We start from the raw sequence: 22,499 nt of genomic DNA, 5'->3' as shown, positions 1-22,499 counted from the left end.
TTAAAGTAGTTACTTGTTTAAAAAGATCATCGGTCATTACTATTATTACTTAGTTAAATTTATTAACTTGTTTGTTCTTGTTATAATTACTCAAACAGTCTAAAATCACCAAAGTATTCTATTAGAGGAAGAAATCCGTACAGTACGTACTGTATCTAGTGTAAATAACATTATCATTGTCAGACTATTGATATATAATTTTTTTTTTTTTTTTTTACATTTTGGCTCTGTTAATTTCATTATAAACTTCTGTTTTATTTTCGTGTTGAGCAAAATTTTTACAGCACGTTATTTAAATCAATCAACTTGATATTTTTTTTAATCAATAAAAATTAAAATTTTTAATTCTATTTTAAAAATTTTTGTAACATCGTTTATAAATAATTAAAAGTTTAATATCGTTCATAAAATTAAAAAAAAAAAATATCCGATTGTCTAAATTTAGTAACTTTTTGTTGTAAAAATTTTCTTCACACTAACTGGTGCATGATACTTTAGAAATGCTTAATACATTACATGAATAATTATATTACAAGTATAATTGTGGAAAAAGAAAATTTGAATAATTATAATAATAATAATAATAATAATTTTTAAAAATATTATTTGATAGAGTAAGGCCACTAGTATGGTAGGTGATATAAATACATTATAAATGTTAAATGTCTAAAAGCGCCGCGGCTATTTTGTTAGTTCATAAGAAAATCGAGCTGGTTTGTTTATATCAATTTAACTATAAATCGCGGCTCAATACTAAACGCGTTTATCATTAATTCACAGTCAAATATGTTGGAAAATTCTCACATAAACAAATTTATATCAATATTAATAGTAATCATAATAGTTATAGTAATAATAAAAGTAATAACATACTCATACTTATCCACTCACATTAGACTTAAAAGTTTATCAACGTATTTGCTTATTGTCACGGACTTGCGTTGTCAAATACCAGATCATAATATCTATTTACACACATTCTTAACGCATAACCCGCTCAATTAATTGTTTATCAGCGTAAATATTTGGATCTCAAGTATTAAAATATTCTAAACAACTATTAGCAAATACAAAATTCGTTGGAATTGTTTATCTTTCTGCACATTAATAAACCGTTTAATAAATCCCGCATCCATGTGAGGTAGCCAGAGTTTCATCTGGCTCAAATTGTCCGTTACAAAGTCGATTCGTGGATTACTGCAGTCTCCGAATCGTTGGTTGAAGTAATCACCACAGTATTGAAGTGGTTAATTGCAGGCTGGTTCGCTGTCAAAGTTATTGATGACGTCTTTCTTATTGGTTTTGGTGAGGCCTAAAAAGGTTTTTTAAAATTAATACTTAACTTAAATTTTTTTTTTTTTATAACTAAATTAATGTAAAAAACTAGCAACCTTGCAGTCACTATATGACTGCCGTGATTTGTGAACTAAAAAAATTAAAATTTTGCTTTATTAAATAATGACTTTTATAAATTGCTCTGTACTTTCTTAACTATTGAAGTTTTTAACGATACAAGCTCATCCCGATGATACACTCATCAAGAGCTTTCATTTGAGTACCCACATGCATTTTCATATATTTTTCAGATATACATATATATAAATATATGAAATTTATGAAAAATTGATGTGGGTACTCAAATGAAAGGTCTCGATGAGTGTAATGTCGGGATGAGCTTACATTTTTAAAAATATTAGTAGTTCACAAGATATTTGGCCAATTCTTAATTATGTTTCTAAATGAAATGAAACCTTGAAAAGGCACAAATTCAAGTCACGACCTATGCAATTACACTAAATTTTCCTAAAAAAATCGATTTTATATTATGACTATCCTGAAAAAAAAAATTTTCTTATTCTCTCAATAATAAAAATAATTTAATAAAAAAATTATCAGTCAAATTCTTGAAAGCATTTTTTTGATCATAAATTAATTTGTTACAAAACTCCCAAAAATGATAAAATATCTTGTTCAGATGTTCAGCATTATTAATTTTACTGTCAAAATAGTTTTACTTAAAAAAAAAGCTTACCCATTCTCGCCTTAAAGGAGCTTCATCATCCGAATAGTGATCAATCTCCCCAGTTTCAGTTTCCGTCGCGACATTTCTCTTCTGGGGCTGCAGAGTAGCGTAATTCCTACACCCTCTGTTAAAGTTATTAATATTTTTCTCTTCAACAATCTTGTCTTGACACAGAATCTCCTGTGACTTGCTTTGCTTGTTATTAGAAAAGTTAATCGAGTTCTTGTTATTATAATTAAAGGGCGGCATCCTAGAGACCCAGTGGTCTAGCCCGGAGCCAGTGGAGCTCGTCGAGGCAGCTGAGGAATTCCCCGTTGAATTACTACTTCGCCGTTGGTAGAACAACATGTAGGCCGAATTAGTAACCAGGCCAGTCTCAGTAACACCTTCTACGCGCGTGTCATCAAAGCAGTACCACTGACTATCATACGGGTTCTTACAGAACGCCGTGTAATGACCTCCTTGAAGATCTTGCCCGTGGTGATTGCAAATGGCGTACAGATCGTATACATTATCTTCATATTTTATCGGTGCACTGTGTTGTCTCGTTCTGGGTTTTTTCCAGGGCGACCACCCGAGACTTCCCAGAGTTGCGTTGTTCGTGTGATTCTGAATCCCACCGTGGGCGAGGTGTGGAGTCATATCGAACCCAAAGAGAGGAAAATCTACCAACATTGTCAACTTGGAAGTCGACTGCTGTTTCCCTTGCTGACGGAATCGCTTGAGGTGAATTACCAGGATGTCAGGAAGAGACCAAAGACCGAGTTTTTTGACGACTTCCTGCTTCTTGTTGCAGGATGGACAGTGCCAAGCATCCTCCGCGCCCAAAATTTCCTCGCGAGTGTACAACTCAAAGCACTCTTCCAGAGTTACCGTGCCTCCAAGCTCAGCAGTAGTTTTCAGCTGTTTAACACTCGCGTGTTCTTCTATTTGATCGGTGTCGTCGTTAATGATGCTCACTTTGGTAGCTTCATCCCACTCGAGGATCAGCTTGACGTGCTGGGGACCAGAGTCGTCAGCACAGAGGGCCAACGCTTGCTCGATTTGCTCCGTGTAGAGAGGGTGTTCTACACAGGGATCAATGCAAGGATGCTCGTCTTGGACAGGAGTAGCTGCAGGATCTGCTACACGGATGTTGAACAGACCGGAACTCTGGCTTGAAGTTAGCACGTCGTCAGTCAGCAAAGTGTGCATTTCTTTTAAAAGGAGCTTCTGTAAGTCTTCGTAGGAGGTTTCTCGAGATACTTGCATTGTATAAGGGCTACCAAATCGCTCTTTCAGGTCACCTTTCACCAGGACATTCACCCAGACCAGCAGGATGTATGCTTGCTCGGTTGGTTCTTTCAACTGTGGCAGCTCTATGCAATATAAAGGGTCGTTCTCAGTTATTACTGACAGTGGCTGGCAGTCGGAAAAAGTTCTAGAAAAAAAAATTTTCATTTTTAGAAATTCAAAAAATTTCATAACAATAATGTGAATGTAATTTATTGATTGGCTGTAGGACAAAGTCCCCTGATAGTCAAAAGGTACATGAAATCTATATATATATAAGAGATTCCTATCTATATAGTCACTCATCACGATATCTCGGGAACCATCAGACCTAGAAACTTGAAATTTGGTAGGAATATTCCTTTCGCCGAGTAGAGGTCAGCTAAGAACGGATTTTACGGAATTCCACCCACAAGGGGGGTTGCGGGGGCGTTAACAATGAAAAATTCCCGTTTTTAAACTATAGCTCCTATCGACACCAAACTTGGTAGGAATCTTCTGTAGGAGATGTAGAAATAATCTATGAATGAATTTCACGATATTTCACCCCCCCATGGGGGCTGCGGGGGTGACTTTGAACAATGAAAATTTTTAATTTTCAAGCTAAAGATCCTATCGACTCTAAATTTGGTAGAAATCTTCTGTAAATGATGTAAAAATAATTTATGAACGAATTTTACGATATCTCACCCCCACAGGGGGTTGCGGGGGTGGCTTTTAACAATGAAAATTTTTAATTTTCAAGCTATAACTCCCATCGACTTCAAATTTAGTAGGGATATTACTTTTACCATGTAGAGGTCAGCTAAGAACAAATTTTCAGAAATTCCATCCCCAAAGGAACTTGCGGGAGCGTTAACAATGAAAAATATAGGAGCTGTTCTATAGGTAGATTGACTCATCACGATATCTCTGGAACTAAAAGACCTAGAGACTTGAAATTTCGTAGGAATATTACTTTTACCATGTAGAGGTCAGCTAAGAACAAATTTTAAGAAATTTCTCCCCAAAGGGGTTTGCGGGGCGTTAAGAATGAAAAATTCCCGTTTTTAAACTATTAATCCTATCGACTCCAAATTTGGTAGGAATCTTTTGTAAGAGATGTTGAAATTATCTATGAACAAATTTCACGATATCTCACCCCCATAAAGGGTTGCGGGGTGGCTATTAACAATGAAAATTTTTAATTTTCAAGCTATAACTCCCATCGTTCTCAAATTTGGTAGGAATCTTCTATAAGTGATTTCAAAATGATGTAAGAGCGAATTTTATAACAACCTACTCTCAAAATGGATTGCAGGGGTGGGTGTTAACAATTAAGATTTTTAATTTCCAAGCTATAGCTTCTACAGGTTTTAAATGTGATAAGAATCTTTTGTATGTAATGTAGGAATGCTATAAGAGCGGATTTTATAATAGCCTACTTATAATATGGATTGCGGGGGTAGGTGTTAACAATTAAGATTTTTAATATCCGAGCTTTAGCTCCTGCAAACCTTGAATTTGAAAATACTTTTGATCTACCCACCTCCTCCTACACATCTACCTCATAATTCTTACGCATTTAACATGTCGCGATATCAATTGTTGCCCAGAAATTATCCTTGAGGCAATAATTTTTTCTATTGACTCAAGAAAATTTATTTGTTTAAAATGGTGTTCTCGGTTAAAAATATTTTAATAATTTCAAGGTTACATATTTTTCAGCGTATTAATAACAAAATAAATTCACATATGATGTTAAATTCAGCTAGAAATAGCTTTGCTCGAATTCTGACTTCAAAAGGGATTACGCGTGCGTTAACAATGAAAATCTCTTATTTTTAAACAATAGTTTTTATGGCCTCAAACTTTTGTTGGAACTTTTTGTTTACAATGTAGAAATCATTTCAAATAGGATCGTACGAAATTCCTCCCCTACATAGGAGTGCGGGAGTGATGTTTGTCAAAAAATTCACATTGTTCCTATAGATATAAAATTTAATAGAATCTTAGGAGAAACAAAAGATCACAGGGATGGCCTCCAAGGACAACCAATTAAAATTTTTTTCTTTCTTAATAATTATATTTTCTTACAACAATCGTCTCTTTAGCAGCGGATAAAAAGTCATCATTATAAGGTTTCTAAAATTTTACTTCATATGTAACTATTGAGTCAACGGACTAAGAGATTAACATACATTTTATTTTTATTGATCATTAATCGATGAATTGTTGTTATTACGGAGAAAATTTTAATTAACAACAAAATTCGCTGGACTTTGACCTAGGCAGATTTTAACTTCACTTATGAGACCTACAATATAACTTTAACTGAAATTTCCAATGCTCATTTAAAATTTTTTTCGTTGTATGAATTGTTATTCATTTTTTCAAGAAAGCCACGGGAATGTTATATTAATTGCACATGGAAAGTTACAATACATATTAGCTAGAAGGATCACGTGGATAAAAGGTAAATGTTACTCCGATGGAATTTGGAATCTCTAAGTCAATATAACATTCCAATCAAATTTCAAATTTAAATCTATAAATACAATTCTGTAAACGCCCAGCAAAGCGGGCGGGTAACAGCTAGTATTATAATATAATATAACACAGTGTGTTTTTTTTTTTTAAATAAGAAGAATTATTAAACAATATATTATGCAATAATAAGAAAGAAAAATGTCTTTAAATAAAAATAATAATAATAATAATAACTAGCAACCTTGCAGTCACTATGTGACTCCCGTGACTTGTGAACTACGAATAAAAAAAATTTTGCTTTATTAAATAATGACTTTGGTTAAATTGCACTGTATTTTCTTAAATATTGACGTTTTTAAAAATATAAGCTGGTCTTGATGTTACACTCATCAAGAGCTTTTATTTGAGTACCCACATGCATTTTGATATATTTTTCATATATATAAATAAATTAAATATATCAAAAATTGATGTGGGTACTCAAATGAAAGGTCTCGATGAATGTAATGTCGGGGTGAGCTTGTATCTTTAAAAATGTCAATAGTTCACAAGATACAAGGTCATTTCTTATTTATGTATCTAGAGATAGAGCATTTTTGAATGCAGCCTAAATAATTATCACAATAAAGTGACTATCGAAGAGAATGATATGAAACCTTGAAAAGGCACAAATTCAAGTCAAGACCTTTGTAATGACACTAAATTTCACTAAAAAAACCGATTTTATCATATGACCATCCTGGAGACAAAATTTTTCTTATTTTTTTGATAACATAGATATTTATTATTATTATTATTATTATTTTAGCACAAGCAGCAATTGAAATTCTTTAAAAATAAAATAACTTGATAGCAAATAAAAATTGAATAGAATATAAATGGATGATAATTTACCGATGGAAGCCTTCATCGTGGACTTCAGTGAGCAGCATGTGGCTCTCGTCAATGCCGGTATCACTAGCTAGGATCTCCCTCAGCTCTTTAACATTCGCCATTTGATTAGCTCTGACCCCGATTCTAACTTGCCGAGGCTGTTGCGAAGTATACAAAACATTGACGTACAAATTTATTTGACGGTGCTGCTGAGGAACTGGAACTGAGATACAAAGAAAAGGGTCAAATGTGTTGGATTGTCGGCGACAACTTGGGCATGTTAAACTTGAACGAAATTGCGCCTGGAATATTGCATGGACAAACGAGTGATTGCACCTCTCATGGTTTGCTAGCGTCTCGTAAGCTACTTGCTCATCTGGTCGACCAAAGGAATTCTGAAACAATTTATTTTACTGTTAGTTCTTCAAGAATAAATCATTTTATTATTAACTTTGATAGAATCTGTTGATAAGTTATATAATTTAAGATAAAAATTATTTGTTGCAATCCGATAACGTTTGAAAAATTTTAATCAATAACAAAACTGATAATTTTTAAACTTCACCGCATATCAGAACACATTTATAAAAAAAAATTTTATCTTAGACATTAAAATCTTTATCAGCAATGAATTTTACCGTGGATTAATTAACAAAATATTTACAAATAAAAAGCCAAAGATTTTAATGATTCAGAGTATTACCTCTCGAATCATAAACTTTTTTTAATCATAAATAAATAGTTTAAAAATTAAATAACATTTTTTAATAGTTAAAAAAAAATAAAAATTGTTTTAAATAATTTTCAAAAAGATTAAAATAATAATAGAGTTATTAAAAAAAAATAAATTTTAATGTAAAAAAAATTTCGGGTGCTTGATATCAATTGCAAATATTTTATTAGTTTTAAACAAAGTGATATTAAAAGTTGCGTATACGGAAAAAAGAAAAATCGAAAAATTACATTATAAATAGCAATAAGCATCGCTTCGTATAAAAAAAACTAGAAAAATTGCAGTTCAAAAAAACATTTTTCTAAATTCAAACTTTGAATGTTAATTTTCAGAGCTTCCTATATAATATTTACATTTTACAATGTAATTCTTATAAAATCTGTAATAATTACAATCGAAAACTGTAATTTTTCCAGTTTTTTACATGAAGCGCTACGTTACATTATATAATGTAATTTTTCTATTTTTTTTTTTTCCATGTACACGGAAAGAACAAGATAACACTGGATATCATCCCAGATTATACTGAGTGAAAAAAAATTTCAGATAGTAGCTAGTACAATCCAGATTATGATGAGTATAATCCAGATATCGGCCAGTATAATCCAGATTACAATGAGTATAATCCAGATATCACCCAGTATAATCTGGATTATACCAGCTACTATCTGAAATTTTTTTTCACCACGGATATCACTGAGTATAATCTGATGATATCCAGTGTCATCTTGTTCTTTCCGTGTAGGCTTACATTTAAAAAAACTGCAAGTGAAATTTTTTTTTTTTAATAATTTTTTTTATCCTAATAATCCTGATCAGAATACTAGAATAAAGTTATTAAATTTGTGTGCAAGTTTTCAAATTAAACAGACGGCAAAAGTGTTAATATAAAGTCGGTAAAAATTACGTTTAAAGATTCTGTTACGTTAATAGATAGATAGATAAATAAATAAATAAATAAATAAATAAATACAGGTCAAGCTAACAAAAGCGTATTTAAAAAATAAATTTTTATAATTTAATATTACCTATAAAAATCTTTATCGGCGTTAGATCTAACCGATGATTAATTATTAGCAAAACATTTAAAAGTGAAAATTCAAAGATTTTTCAATAATTAAGTATATTATCTTTTAAAACAAAAACTTCCTGTAAAATAAAAATGCACCCGGTAATCTTCCCCTCATTCATTCAGCTCAGTTGTTATCTTTATATCCCGAGAATCGATATTTATTTTTTTTATCCGGCTGACGTGAGTAGTGCTGGCATAAACCTCAACATGTTACCGATTTATCAACTCTATTGTTTCAGAGATCATTTGTATTTTTTTTTTATCTGTACTTATATAGACACAATTTACATAGACTTCCGCGTCATCGTGAATGTGCCGTCTGACAGACAAATATTTGTCACGCGTACTATTGTAATATTCCGGTCGTTCAGCTACACACCCACAATACAATTACAATTATAATAATGTGAAACTATTTCAAGGTTTAACTAGATACGGAAACGGAAAGAAAAAATTCACTTACGCAACAACTGAATCAGCATTTAATTGAAACGTAATTACATATTCTGACACTAATAGATCTTTATATTCCATTAATTAATTTTTTTAATCATAGATTTAATCTAATAAGAATTTTGTCAACTTCGTAATCAAGGTTTGTTATATAATTGATAATTACATTTTAACCATAAAGATTATTCAATTTTTAAAGCGCTAATTTATTGCAAAAGATCCTGTTATGTGGCATACAATGCATTATCGAGCATATAGAGCAAGTAATACTATGACAACACCGAATTATCGACTTTTCTCTTGAGAGTCTAGAACGCATGTGAAGAGCCGTGTGATGGGCTGCAGTGCTAGTGGGCTTCATCTAATTTAATTACAATCGGTTATCGAGTCATTGTCATGTGATACGTCCTTGAATCATTCACATTTTAAGGTATCGCATATTACTAAATTGCTGTGTCTAATGTCAGGAAAGACATTTTTATTAAATATTTCTTCTCAATTAATTTACGATATTTTTTTTAATTTAGTCAGTGGTTTCCAACAAAATTCAATTTTTTTAAAACAAATATTTATTTTTCATGTTTTTAATACAGCTTATTTACACTTTAAGTGACATAATTTAATTATTTTTTGCTAACTGTCAATTACTTGCTTCGCTGGACTTGAGTTTGAATTTTTTTGTGTTTAAGTAAAAAAATTTTTCAACTTTTCATCATCCTTTATCCGCAATTCTGTACTTAAAGACGTTTAAAGGCGTTTATAATTTTTTATTAACTCGGATAAATAGTGTCAACATTATCGAAATTCTTTGTAAGTTGGCCTTGAAAAATAAAAAAGATCTTAAGTTCTGTACATTGTCATCTCTGTAGACGCAATCAAGATCGAATTCAACTTTAAATATATCAAATTAGTCAATCTATAATCCAATTATTACGTTTTATTTACTTAACTAAATCAAGAAATAGATTATAATGAAAACTTATTATGTTCTCATAATATTATCAATTTAAAAGATTAACTGGAAAACTATACATTTTATGATAATAATTTAATGTCTATTGGTTAAATAGCTTTTTTCGATTAGGCATATCTAAGAATCTTCTCTTCATTTGTCAATATAGATTTCGTGAAAACATATTTAATAATTAATAATTATTCAGCAGTAATATACATAAAAAACAGAGATTTTCCGAAAACATATAATTTGTGAGTAAAACGGAGCATTTAAAGGTTATAACATGACCTGCAGCATGACAGTGAGGTTAATCAAACCTAAAATACACTAAAGAAATGTCAGAAAACGGTTAATAATTGAATTTTTTACTGTGAGCGTGCCAAAGACCTCCAGCGAGGTTTTATACTACCACTTTTACTAGCTTTCAGTTTATAGATGTTTATACAACCTATTTTTCCGGTTTTTTTATCATTACTATTCCGGTGCAAGTTTCATGAATGCGCAAGATACAAGATAAGAGATACAAAAAACATTATTTTTTTGTTATTGCTACGATTCACGTAAAAGTCGAAATTGTTAAATTGATGAATAAAAAAAATGTCTCAAAAACTTCGCTTGGATTAAAATATTTTAATACAGAGATTGACATTGACAGTAAATGATTTAATGAAGTAATATTTAGGATTTAATTCGACTAATTACAATTAATAAATTACTGTTAACTTGTTCGGAATGAAATAGACCTAGTGAATTCATGAAGACGAAAATGAAATTGACCTCGATGAAATTTTAAACTCTCACATGAATGCTGATTTAAAAAGTACAATTTAATTACAAGTGATTTTATAATATTAAATCTTTTTTAATGTGACTTCTTTTGATATTTAATGCAAATTTATTTACACCATCAACTGATAATTAATTTATAAATTATCTTTACAAGAATACCATTAAAATTTCTTGACTTCAGCGTTATCATTTCTTCAAAAGTTTTTTTATAACTTTTGCCGATTAAACTTAATACTTAGAAACCTTGAAGAAATTATGATCATGCTCATACGGTACTATACTAAGTATATCTGAATTGAAGCATCTCGAAATAACCTCCGTTATAGGTCTAATTAATTAAAAAAAAAAAAAAAAAAAAAAAAAAAAAAGCCTGCAATAATGACAATGAATATCAAACGTCCTCATTATATAAATACCAAATGAATGTCTGGTATCTTATCGTTAGGCGAGACAATGCTTGATGACTGGTAGTTGGTATTACACACAGAAATAAAAATAAAAAATGGAATGCTGAGCAAGCTCAGCGTATAGTATTATATCTAAATTTTGTGCTTTCAGCAGCTCTGATAATATACTATCATCAAATCTTGCATTATAGTATTATTATATTATATTAGGGTACAAAACCCAATGCTTATACCGAACTATTTGATATCCAGCAAATGCAAGCATTAATTAATGCTGAGCGCACAGTCCGTGAAAATTTCACGTCTTACAACTCAGCTACATTAACATTGGAGAAAGTGCTTTTAGAATTTTTTATTGTTCTTTTTATTACAGTACTCAACTGTACTGTATTATTGTACGATTCATACTATGAAGAAATAAAGAAATGGAAGAAATTGGTTACGTTCAAGTTTACTAACACATTATATTTATAAACTCAATGGGAATCTTAAACCTTGTTAACATGTAACTATATTCACGCCTGAGAATATTCATAGGTTAACATTAGATACAATGAAGCGAAGGAAGGTCATTAGGTTAAACGTAGTAAATTTTAACGCAGCCATTGCCTGGGCTCAAGTTTAATGTTTTTAGCGGATCTTACACTGAAAAAAAAAAAAAAAAAAAAAAAAATTAACTTGAATCAAGACAAAAAATTCTTGAATCAAGTAAAATTTTCTTAAACCAAGAAAAATTTCAGTAATTATTTACAAGCTGATTCAACCCATGCTAGCCCACACGGAAAGAACAAGATGACACTGGATATCATCCCAGATTATACTGAGTGAAAAAAAATTTCAGATAGTAGCTAGTATAATCTAGATTACAATGAGTATAATCCAGATATCACCCAGTATAATCTGGATTATACTAGCTACTATCTGAAATTTTTTTCACCACAGATATCACTGAGTATAATCTGGGATTATATCCAGTGTCATCTTGTTCTTTCCGTGCATGTTAATTTTTTTTTCATCAAATTGATCAACTTTTTTTTTATTGTTCCTTTTTTATGTACTTTAAAAAAAAATATAAATATCAAAAACATAAAAAAAAAAATAAAACAGAAATTTTATCCAAAAATATTAGAGCCAAAATTTTTTCCAAATTTTAAAGGCGAAGAAGCTATCGAAATATTTATTTTTTCCTTTCACGAGATTTTTTATCATAAATGCACCATAAAAACAAGCAGAAAAAAATTTTGAAAATGAAAATTTTTCACCTAGTTATGGCCAAGAATCGGGTTGACCCCACATATAAATAATTACCAAAGTTTCTAAGTTTAATAATTTTTCTATTCAAATGAATCAGATAAAATTCTTGAAAATTATTTTCTTGATTCAAGTCAATTTTTTTTTTAATTTTTTCATTAATATTAACTTCATTAGAATCTGTCTAACAGGCATTTGATAATTTTCGGCTTTTTTTTTTTAAGTAACTTAATTATTGTAAAAAAAGAAAATTTTTTAAATTTCACATCAAGATTTTTCAAACTTATAAATGTGATTTTTTGTAAAATTTTTTTTTTATTTTCAATTTATTTTTTAAACAAAGTCAAAAAAGTTTAAATTTTTTCTGATTTCAGTACTAGTTTAGTTATCAATAAACTTAAATGCAGGCATTTACATAATAAATTCTAACTTTTAGACAGTGTTGTTTTTAAGAATGAAAATTTAGTCAAAACCAAGACAGAATTTACAGAATAAATTATCCATAAATGTTGAATAATTATTAAAAATATATAAATACATGACAAATATATGATTAGACATAACTAAACAGGCAGTATCAAGTTTGATGAACAGGAGATAATTGATCGGACGAGACACTTGTGGCATCGTATGCGCAACCTACCTCGAAGGCTATATGCTACATCACACGCATTATAATCAGACTAAATTAGTGTGTATCAGATTTCTCAACTCATATTTATCAAGTAAACATATTGACATTCTTTTTAAACATATTGTCTATTCTTTTAAACTGATGGTCATTGTATTTAAAGTAGTTTTATATTTCAACATAAATTTTTTTGTAACACTTTGAATTTATCATTTTTGAATCAGATAAATTGTACAATTTTATAAATATAAATCGGTAAGTGGGTTTTTAACGGTAGTTTTATTACAGGTATAATAATATTTTATTTTAAATAATTAAAATCTATTATTAAGAACAAAATATAATTTTGACTTTTCCTGTACAATAATTAGTTTATCTTTCTTCTTTAAAAAATGGTTATATATTTAGGTAATTACTCTTAATAATGGAGGAAATAGAGTTAAATTTAAATAATATAAGTAACAGTACAATAAATGTGTGACGACATGAAATAACAGAACATCGGTTTGGAGAACACGAAGAACTTGTTGATTGGCTCCGGTGAATCGCGCGCTCCAAGGTTACGGGTCCCTTCCTCACTTTATTCTCATCACTTGCTTACTATAATACTACACATTTATTATAAAAAAAAGAAATAACAGCCAGCCAACACTCGACTAAACTCCCGAGTGGTGTTTGATCTAAAAATAGATTTATTGATAACGAAACACCCATCAGGCTCTAAGCTCCGATAATTTAGACATTAATTTACCGCTTACTAGCATAAATTATAATATTACTGCTAAATACTGAGCTTTTAAAAGAAAATGCATAAACATATAGTTTGATATGACAGGAAGGACATAAACAAACAAAAAAAAAAAAAAAAAACAGAAAGTATAATGACCCTGACCGAGTTTTCTTAAAAATTCCGGGTCGTGATTATTATTCATTACAGCTAATCGCTTGAGCGTTTAAAGACTAAACCTTTGAGTCTTATTTGTTAAATAAAAATTTATTGTCGTAGTTAGAGGTAAAAAGGCCTGTTTGTTTCGTAAACGATAAATTTACTATCAAAAATAAACATTTAGCCACCTGGATTTTAAAAAATTTATACTTTTGATTTTAAATTTAAATAAGTAAACAATTGAAAAGTTGGAAATTTTATAACTCATATTTTTTTCTATTTAAAATTAAAAATAGTAAAATAATCTTTCAATTTTCAAATTTTATTAGAAATTAGCAACCTAGCAGTCACTATGTAACTTGTGAATTATAAATAAATAAAATTTTGCTTTATTAAATAATGAATTTTGTTAAATTGCACTGTACTTTCTTAAATATTGACGTTTTTAAAGATATGAGTTCATCCCGAGGTTACACTCATCAAGAGCTTTCATTTGAGTACCCACATGCATTTTCATATATTTTTTATATATTTATATATTCAAATATATATATATATATATATATATATATATATATATATATATATATATATATATATATATATATATATAAATATATGAAAAATTGATGTGAGTATTCAAATGAAAGGACTTGATGAGTGTAACATCGGGATGAGCTTATATCATTAAAAATGTCAGTAATTCACAAGATAATAGGTAATTTCTTAATTATGTATCTAGAAATTGAGAATTTTTGATTGCAGCCTAAATACTTATCATAATAAATTGACTATCGGTGAAAATGATATGAAACCTTAAAAAGGCACAAATTCAAGTCAAGACCTTTACAATGACACTAAATTTTACTCAAAAAACAGATTTTATCATACGACTATCCTGGACACAAAATTTTTCTTATTCTTTTAATAATATAGATTATTTGAATTAATCATTTTTTCAAACACATCAACAGAATTAATTAATCATATTTTTTATTAAATGGTTAATTAGTTAATTTAAAATAAAAAATTTCAATAATTTAAAAAGTTATTTAAAAAAAAAAAAAAATTAAAATCTACTTTTCATTTTAAATTTTAATATTAAAATATTTTAAGAGTAAAATCTTTTTGTATTTTATTAAAAAAAAAAATCTTTGAACTTTAAAATGATTTGTTCTCAGTAATGACAGTTATTAACTTGCATAATTATGTCTAATAATAGCTAATCGGCGTCGTATCAGTCTGCGGATTGTAAAAATAAATAATAACAAAAATAGTAGACAGGAAATTTTTTGTTTAAAACAAACTGCATATTGTTAGAGAAAATTATTCTAGGTCATATTATTCTCGACAAAAAACCAGAGAATGAATGAATTTATTTTTAAAAACAAACTAGTAAACACCTTTTTTTTATTGAGGATAAAAATTGTTTAGAATTTCTGTGTCTATAAGTTAAAAACAAAAATATTAAAATTCATTTTTTTAATTAAAAAAAATCTAACTCGATTCCACCCAAAAAATCGTGTAAATATTATCTGAAATAATTTAAAAATATTTTTCCATCATGCATTATTATAATTTCCAACTCATTCATTGTTGAATTGAAATCTATCCCCACAAACACGGCTGAAAAAAAAAAAAAAAACTAAATACAAGCCGTCAGAATAAATAATTTACGCTCATAGTACAATATGTATTGACTTGAGCGATACTTAAGTTGAGCCATGATGATTCATTCTACAAATGCAGTCATTCTCCTCAGTCCTCCACACTATTACGTCATTTGTTATCGTAATATTCGTTTAACAAAAACAATCATTGTAGCTTGGCATTAAATTACACAAACACAAAAATCTGTGTATTGCCTAGACTTTAAAACTACCAAGTAAAGATATTTAAAAATTAATCATACCTAAATCTTTAACAGATTAATTAAAAATATCTTTAACAATAATAATAATTGATACAAATTAACTAAGCAGATATTTGATAATTTTAAGAATTTTTTTAACAAATAAATTATGGCAAAAAAAAATTGACATTTAGAAATTTAAAAAAAACTACATATGCAATTTTTTAAAAATAATTTTTTGGAAGAATTTTATTTGTTAAAAAAATTTTAAAAATTGTCAAGTGACAGCTAACTTTAATGTCACTAATAATTATGATAAAAATGAAAACAAAAATACCTTAATAATCTTGTATTTCTTTTTAGTAGCTTGATTGAGGTCTTCATGAACTTTATCCAGTAGCCAAAGAAGAAACTCCTGAGCGTCATGCTGCAAATTGCCTCGATACTGACTACCATATTTATCAACAACACTCTTAAAAGCAGTGCTCATTTCAGGATCGTATTGACAGCTCCATATTGCCTTCAATAGAAGAGCCAATTGCTCAGTGATTTCGCCCTTGGTGCCATATTTCTTCGAATTTAGCTTATTTCTTCTCGACAGGTCTTCCTTGTACTGGTCCAGGACGAAATACTCGGCCAGAATGTCGGTGTGGGAGAGACACTGGAGAACAGCATTCATGAAGCACGTGTTACCATGATTCCTCAGGCCAATAACTCCAGGAACACGATCCGGGGGAATATGGGCCGGTCTTGGAGGCGGAACACGAATATCGTTGACACTGGACTTGAACTCGTCGTGCCTGGGGACTTTGTGATTCTGCACACCGACATTAGACATACGCTGGACCACCTTATTGATTATTTTCTTCAAAGAAGGCGGACGGAATATCTTCTTGTTGGTGTGATGTCTGTCCGGATAATTAGCATCTGTAATTTTAATCTGACTATTAATCTCTACCTGGATATTATTGCGGGTATTTTCCCGCGCACTTGTCACATTATTGGAGCCGTCCTTGGAATCCCGCAGCTTGAATTTACGACGAGACATCCTGGTTGCGTTTTGAAATTGATTTTTAGTTAATGTTAATTTTCGCTTTAATTGTGAATTAGTATCACGATTTTTAGTCTCTGGTATAACCTCTCCCACACCCAGCTCGCCCTCGGACACAGATTTCATCACCGGGCCTATTTTCTCAATACTCATTTCTTTCCACTGTCACAGGGGAAGGGATGCTCAACTTTTTCACTTGATAATCATTTATCAATACACTTCTTGATAACTTTTAGTTTTGTCGATTACATAGTGGTAATTGTTGAGGTAATTATTGACGGATTCTAAAGTATTTAACTAACGATTCGGAGTATATAACACCCTTGCATGTACGGCAGCCATTTGTCACTAACACTGAAAAGACAACATCATGAGACAACACTTGCACGATTTCACTTGCTGAAGCGACCTCCATAAGTTATAGTGTGTTTACTGTGACTCCCTTTCCTGCCGCAGCGCTGTCGATCAAACTCTGTACACCTAACTGTTGATAAGGTAAATTTACTATCAGAATCAATTTACCAGATGATAATTATAATTTAAAAAATTTTTTTGACAAATAAATTATGGCAAAAAAAATGAGAACAAAAAATTGACATTTAAAAAATTAAAAAAGTAAAAAATGCAATTTTATGTCATTTAATTAAGCAGGTATTTGATAATTTTTAGAATTTTTGTCATAAATACATTATAGCAAAAAAAAAAAAATGAGGAAAAAAAATAAACATGTGAAAATTTTAAAAAATAAAAAATGCAATTTTTTGGAATACACTTGTTTGGTAAATAAAATTAAAAAATTATCAAGTAACAGCTAATTTGAATGTCATTGCAATTTTTCGGAGTAAATTTATTTAACAAAAAAAAACAATTATAATAGTGACAGCTAACTTTAACGATGACATTAAATTTAGCGGTCACTCCACAATTGTTTTAATTTTTTTTAACAGTTAAATTATAGCAAAAAAAATTATTAAAAAAATGGAGTTGTAGAAATTTTAATAAATTAAAAATGCAATTTTTTCAAAATAATTTTTCAGAGCAAATTTATTTGTTAAAAAAAAAAAAATTATAATAGTGACAGTTAACTTTAATGTCATTCAGAATCAATTTAGCAGAAGATAATTAATTAAAAAAAATTTTTCAACAAATAAATTATGGCAAAAAGAAATGAAAACAAAAAATTGACATTTAGAAAATTAAAAAAGTAAAAAATGCAATTTTTCAGAAATAATTTTTCGGAGCAAACTTATTTATTAAAAAATTATAATAGTGACAATTGTTTTATTTTTTTTTAACACAAATTTGTTTCAAATTATTTTTTAAAATTGCATTTTTAATTTTTTAAAATTTCTGCACGTCAATCTTTTTTTCTAATTTTTTTTGCTATAATTTGTTTGTTAAAAAAATTCTTAAAAGTATTAAATATCTGCTAAATTAATTTTCATAAAAAAAAATTACATTCATAAATTCTTACAATTTCTACACTGATAGAAGGATTTGTTTATAGTTAAAAATATTTGTTAATATTTAATAAATGAATATCAGATTTATTAAATACAAATAAATCATTTTAAATATTAAAAAATATTTATTTAATACTAAAACGTGGTCTCTAATAAATGATTTATTAAATATTTACAAATATTTTTAACTATAAACAAATCCTTCTATCTTACTTAAGCCAAAAAAAATTGCTTAGTTGAAGAATTTTTTTACTCAAATCAAGAAGATCAAGTTCTTCAAAAAATTATTTACTTGATTCAAATAAATTTTTTTTTCTGTGTATAAACATTGAATACATAATTAATAAATTTGTTTTTGATACCTGTGTTGCATTTTTTGAATAAAGCTTTTCTGAAATAACGCAAATACTTGCACTCGTATTCGGATATTTTTCTTCAAAGATTGCAAACCTATCAAAAATTTCTGGAGTCCACAACATAACTACGAAAATGGAGTACGTAGTTCCATACATTGCTACGCAGACAATTAATGTTCTATTCAGATAAGGTGGCTTCATTATTTCTTTTACTTGCTTTATGAACTTGATGAACGATTTTACGAAACTTGATTTATCTTTGCATTCGTTCGTCGATGATTTTACTTTTGCCAGCAAGTCATTAACTTCTGGGAGTTGCAATTTTTTCAAGCGCTCCTATCAAAATTAAGTCAGAAAATAACAAAAGATCTTACACAGAAATAAAAATTTCTTGACTGAAGAGCAAAATTCTCGGTTCAAGAAAATTTTCGAGTCCCTGAAGGAAGACCAAAGTTGGCCGAAGTAAAAATTTTTCTTGAAATTATATTCTTGGTGAAAGTAATTTTTTCTTAATTCAAATTATCATAAATACTTGATACAATAAATTTTTATATTTGATCAAGATTTTTAGATACTTTAGGGAAGCAGCGCTACCTACTTCAGCTGAGAAAAAAATTTTCTCACCTTGAGATTAACCGTTGATTTTTTCCCGCAAATCTAGAAAAAAATTTCCTGAGGCTGCCATTTTGTTAATTAAAAAAAAAAAAAAAAAGCTTTGACCAGGCCCAAGATTATCTATTTATAAAACTAATTTTTTCTATCCGATTGATTTTATATTAATCTCCAAGGACTTATGATAGTCACCATAAGGACCTTTTTTTGGAACTGATTCAACACAAATAACTATAACTTTGGGAATTATAAATTTTTTTTTTTCACTTAAGAAAGTAATAAGGAAAAAAAATATTTTCTTGGCTCAAGTGAACCTTTTTATCTGTGTAGAAAAGAGACAGAGATCATTACATTGTATTCCTTATCTGTTCCTCCAGTATTTTCTCTGAACATTCGTGAAAGGACGTCCATCAATTTTGTATACTGTCCAGTTTCCGCGAGATACTTCGGGGTTTCTGGCAGAAACATCACCAAAAATGCTGATAAAAGCGCCACCATTGAACAAACCAAGTTATACAAGTTCCAAGGGTTGAAGAAAAAAATACTTGAAGTTATGTAGGTAAATTCCATTGGAATTATAAGCCAGCCGATGCCTTTAAAAAAAAAAAAAAAAAATTAAAGTAATTGTTAGTTAAATTATTCATTTAAGTGTTCATTGATTTATTGATTAACTGCTGTGATGAGTAATTTAAAAACCTTACTTTATTGTTATTACGCTATTAATCTAAAACTATTATTGTAATTATAATTTAATGCTGTATACTAGTAAAAAAATCAATTAGTTATTTAATACTTAACTTTTATTTCAGAAAAACTGATTAAAAATCAAGAAGTCTTTATAATTGTTCAGAAAATTTTTTTTACCTGCACATATAATTGCTCCGAAAATAACTGGTAACTCCAACCAGGAAAGTAATTTGTCTCGGTATTTTTCCGATGAAAATTCCGCGAGGTAAGTAAAGAGCACTGTAAATTGTGGACCTTGACTAATTTAAAAAAAGTTATAAATTTTGCAGCGGACAATTTATTTATAAAAAAATTGTTTGATGTCGGTACAAAAGAGATTGACTAGAGTGCTCTTATGAGTATACTCAAACTTTAAATATCTATACTTTATATTTAACATGGGTTATTCTCATGGCAATTTTCATTATCGTTCTTATGAACGCGATGTCAAATGGCGGCTGCACATGCGCCCCATGACTTAGCGGGAAGAAGACCGGCAAGCCCGGGGCACGAGGCCGGTGGGGACGCCATGAGCGGCAGTTGTACTGGGACTAGTGACTAGTGCGATATACCTGCGTTCTCTCTGACAAAGAAATTATTCCATTGTGTTTTATTATTTGCTAACGTAATTAATTATCAGTTAATTATCAGTTCTCATACTTAATTAAATTCATTGATTCGACATTTGTGCATCAATTTTAAACTTAACATAAATTCGTGGTCAAATATTTAAGACGCTAATAAAAAGTACGTCGTACTTAGCGTTTAGCATCGCGGCCATTGTCTTCAATCGCGTGATAAATTAGACGCAATAAATTATCATTGTCAAAAGTTTGTCAAGAATCTTCAATTCAGTTTCATAATATTCAATTATAATTAAAATCATTGTTAATTAGTTATATTTTGCAAGTGTTAATTGAATTTAGTCAATCGTAATTATTAACTTAACTTCATTGATGTGCTTTATTTAATTAAATTTAATCGTGTTAATTGTTAAATTCAAATCAAATTTACAAGAAACAAGTACATTAATAAATTCATATATTTAATAGCTTGTTGAGTTATTGAGAAAGTAATTTAAATTAAATAGTAAATTCTCGCGTAAATTAGAAAACTATATTCAATTACTAATTTAAACAAAATATTCAAATCATTTAAATCAAAATTAATTCGATCCTCTAGGATCATAACACAACTTGATCTCACTGATCAAGGAATTGATCCCAGCGATCAATTCATAACACAACTTGATCTCACTGATCAAGGAATTGATCCCAGCGATCAATTCATAACACGACTTGATCCCAGCGATCAAGGATTCGATCCCAGCGATCAATTTATAACACACTTGATCCCAGCGATCAAGGATTCGATCCCAGCGATCAATTCATAACACAACTTGATCCCAGCGATCAAGGATTCGATCCCAGCGATCAATTCATAACACGACTTGATCCCAGCGATCAAGGATTCGATCCCAGCGATCAATTTATAACACACTTGATCCCAGCGATCAAGGATTCGATCCCAGCGATCAATTCATAACACAACTTGATCCCAGCGATCAAGGATTCGATACCAGCGATCAATTCATAACACGACTTGATCCCAGCGATCAAGGATTCGATCCCAGCGATCAAGGATTCGATCCCAGCGATCAAATTTATAACCCACTTGATCCCAGCGATCAAGGATTCGATCCCAGCGATCAAACTTATAACACAACTCGATCCCAGCGATCAAATTCAATACTTGAACCTACTGGTTCTTTCAAACCATTCTAAACACACAGTCAATTCTCTTCCGATTACAAACACACGATCCTTTCTGATCATAATTACATTTTATATCTCTACTGAGATATTAACGGTTGACGGTTAACCACAATAACCTAACGGTGGCTGAGATCTATTCTCACCCCTCATTGCACAGCAGTGCAAACATATATACATTCATATCAACACACATATTCATTCACATATTTCTCAACTGTAACATCTTCGAGGAGTTTTTCTCTAGCAATTGCTAGAGTTTTCTCCTCTTGGGGAATAAATTAATCACAATTATTCACCCCAACACCGAGTCTTTTATTTTAAACAGATAGATCCTGAACCAATTCCTAACTAATCAACTACATATAGAAGAATTACGGAAATTCTCCTTCGTGGAGAGTTTGCGACAATACAAATTGGTGCCTCCTGTGAGGTTTGAACTCACGAACCCTGGTTTACGAAGTGGAAACAAGTGTCAATTAACTTCATCGTTGGACATCTAACAATAAAAAGATAAGTCTCAAATTATTATTATCTAATTACTTATATTTAAACTACGATTGATTAATATAATTATTCAATTGCAATTTAATCATCAACTAGTGATTCATATTTTTTGATTCTTATTCATAACTTATTTGCCAAAAGGATAACCTAAAACTATCAATTATTAATTGACTACAATATCAATAATCTAATAATTAAATTTAAACATGGACAATTTAAATTATACTCTTGAACAAAAACGAAACCTACTAGAAAGCAAATTACAAAGACTACAGTCTAAACTAACAGTAGGAGGAATAACACTCTCAAATGCTGCTCTGCAGTTTGAAAGAATTAAACCAATGTT

The 22,499-nt window shown here is 29.6% G+C and overlaps 2 protein-coding genes and 1 long non-coding RNA gene across 3 annotated transcripts; 1 reads left to right on the top strand and 2 right to left on the bottom strand.

The window, feature by feature from the left end:
• Window positions 1–193: 193 nt before the first annotated feature.
• On the bottom strand, window positions 194–17,085 carry LOC141524379 (ubiquitin carboxyl-terminal hydrolase 31). Its single transcript, XM_074238217.1, has 4 exons — window positions 16,004–17,085; window positions 6,659–7,032; window positions 2,033–3,443; window positions 194–1,312 (listed from the first exon to the last, which is right to left on the bottom strand). The coding sequence occupies exons 1-4, from the start codon at window positions 16,868–16,870 to the stop codon at window positions 1,175–1,177; spliced, it is 2,790 nt and encodes a 929-aa protein (XP_074094318.1). The 5' UTR covers window positions 16,871–17,085; the 3' UTR covers window positions 194–1,174.
• On the top strand, window positions 8,342–10,941 carry LOC141524386 (uncharacterized). The gene is made up of 3 exons (XR_012478696.1): window positions 8,342–8,935; window positions 8,999–9,037; window positions 9,114–10,941. It is a non-coding gene; the product is annotated as an uncharacterized LOC141524386 (long non-coding RNA).
• A 2-nt stretch (window positions 17,086–17,087) lies between the features above and the next one.
• On the bottom strand, window positions 17,088–19,718 carry LOC141524385 (synaptic vesicle glycoprotein 2B-like). The gene is made up of 3 exons (XM_074238225.1): window positions 19,500–19,718; window positions 18,543–18,872; window positions 17,088–17,201 (listed from the first exon to the last, which is right to left on the bottom strand). The coding sequence occupies exons 1-3, from the start codon at window positions 19,716–19,718 to the stop codon at window positions 17,136–17,138; spliced, it is 615 nt and encodes a 204-aa protein (XP_074094326.1). The 3' UTR covers window positions 17,088–17,135.
• Between the last annotated feature and the right edge of the window lie 2,781 nt (window positions 19,719–22,499).

This window comes from Cotesia typhae, unplaced genomic scaffold (assembly GCF_013202065.1).
Source record: "Cotesia typhae breed Kobodo isofemale line unplaced genomic scaffold, CoteBio_Ctyphae contig_22, whole genome shotgun sequence".
Taxonomy (NCBI): domain Eukaryota; kingdom Metazoa; phylum Arthropoda; class Insecta; order Hymenoptera; family Braconidae; genus Cotesia; species Cotesia typhae.
This window is presented reverse-complemented; position numbering and strand designations above follow the sequence as displayed.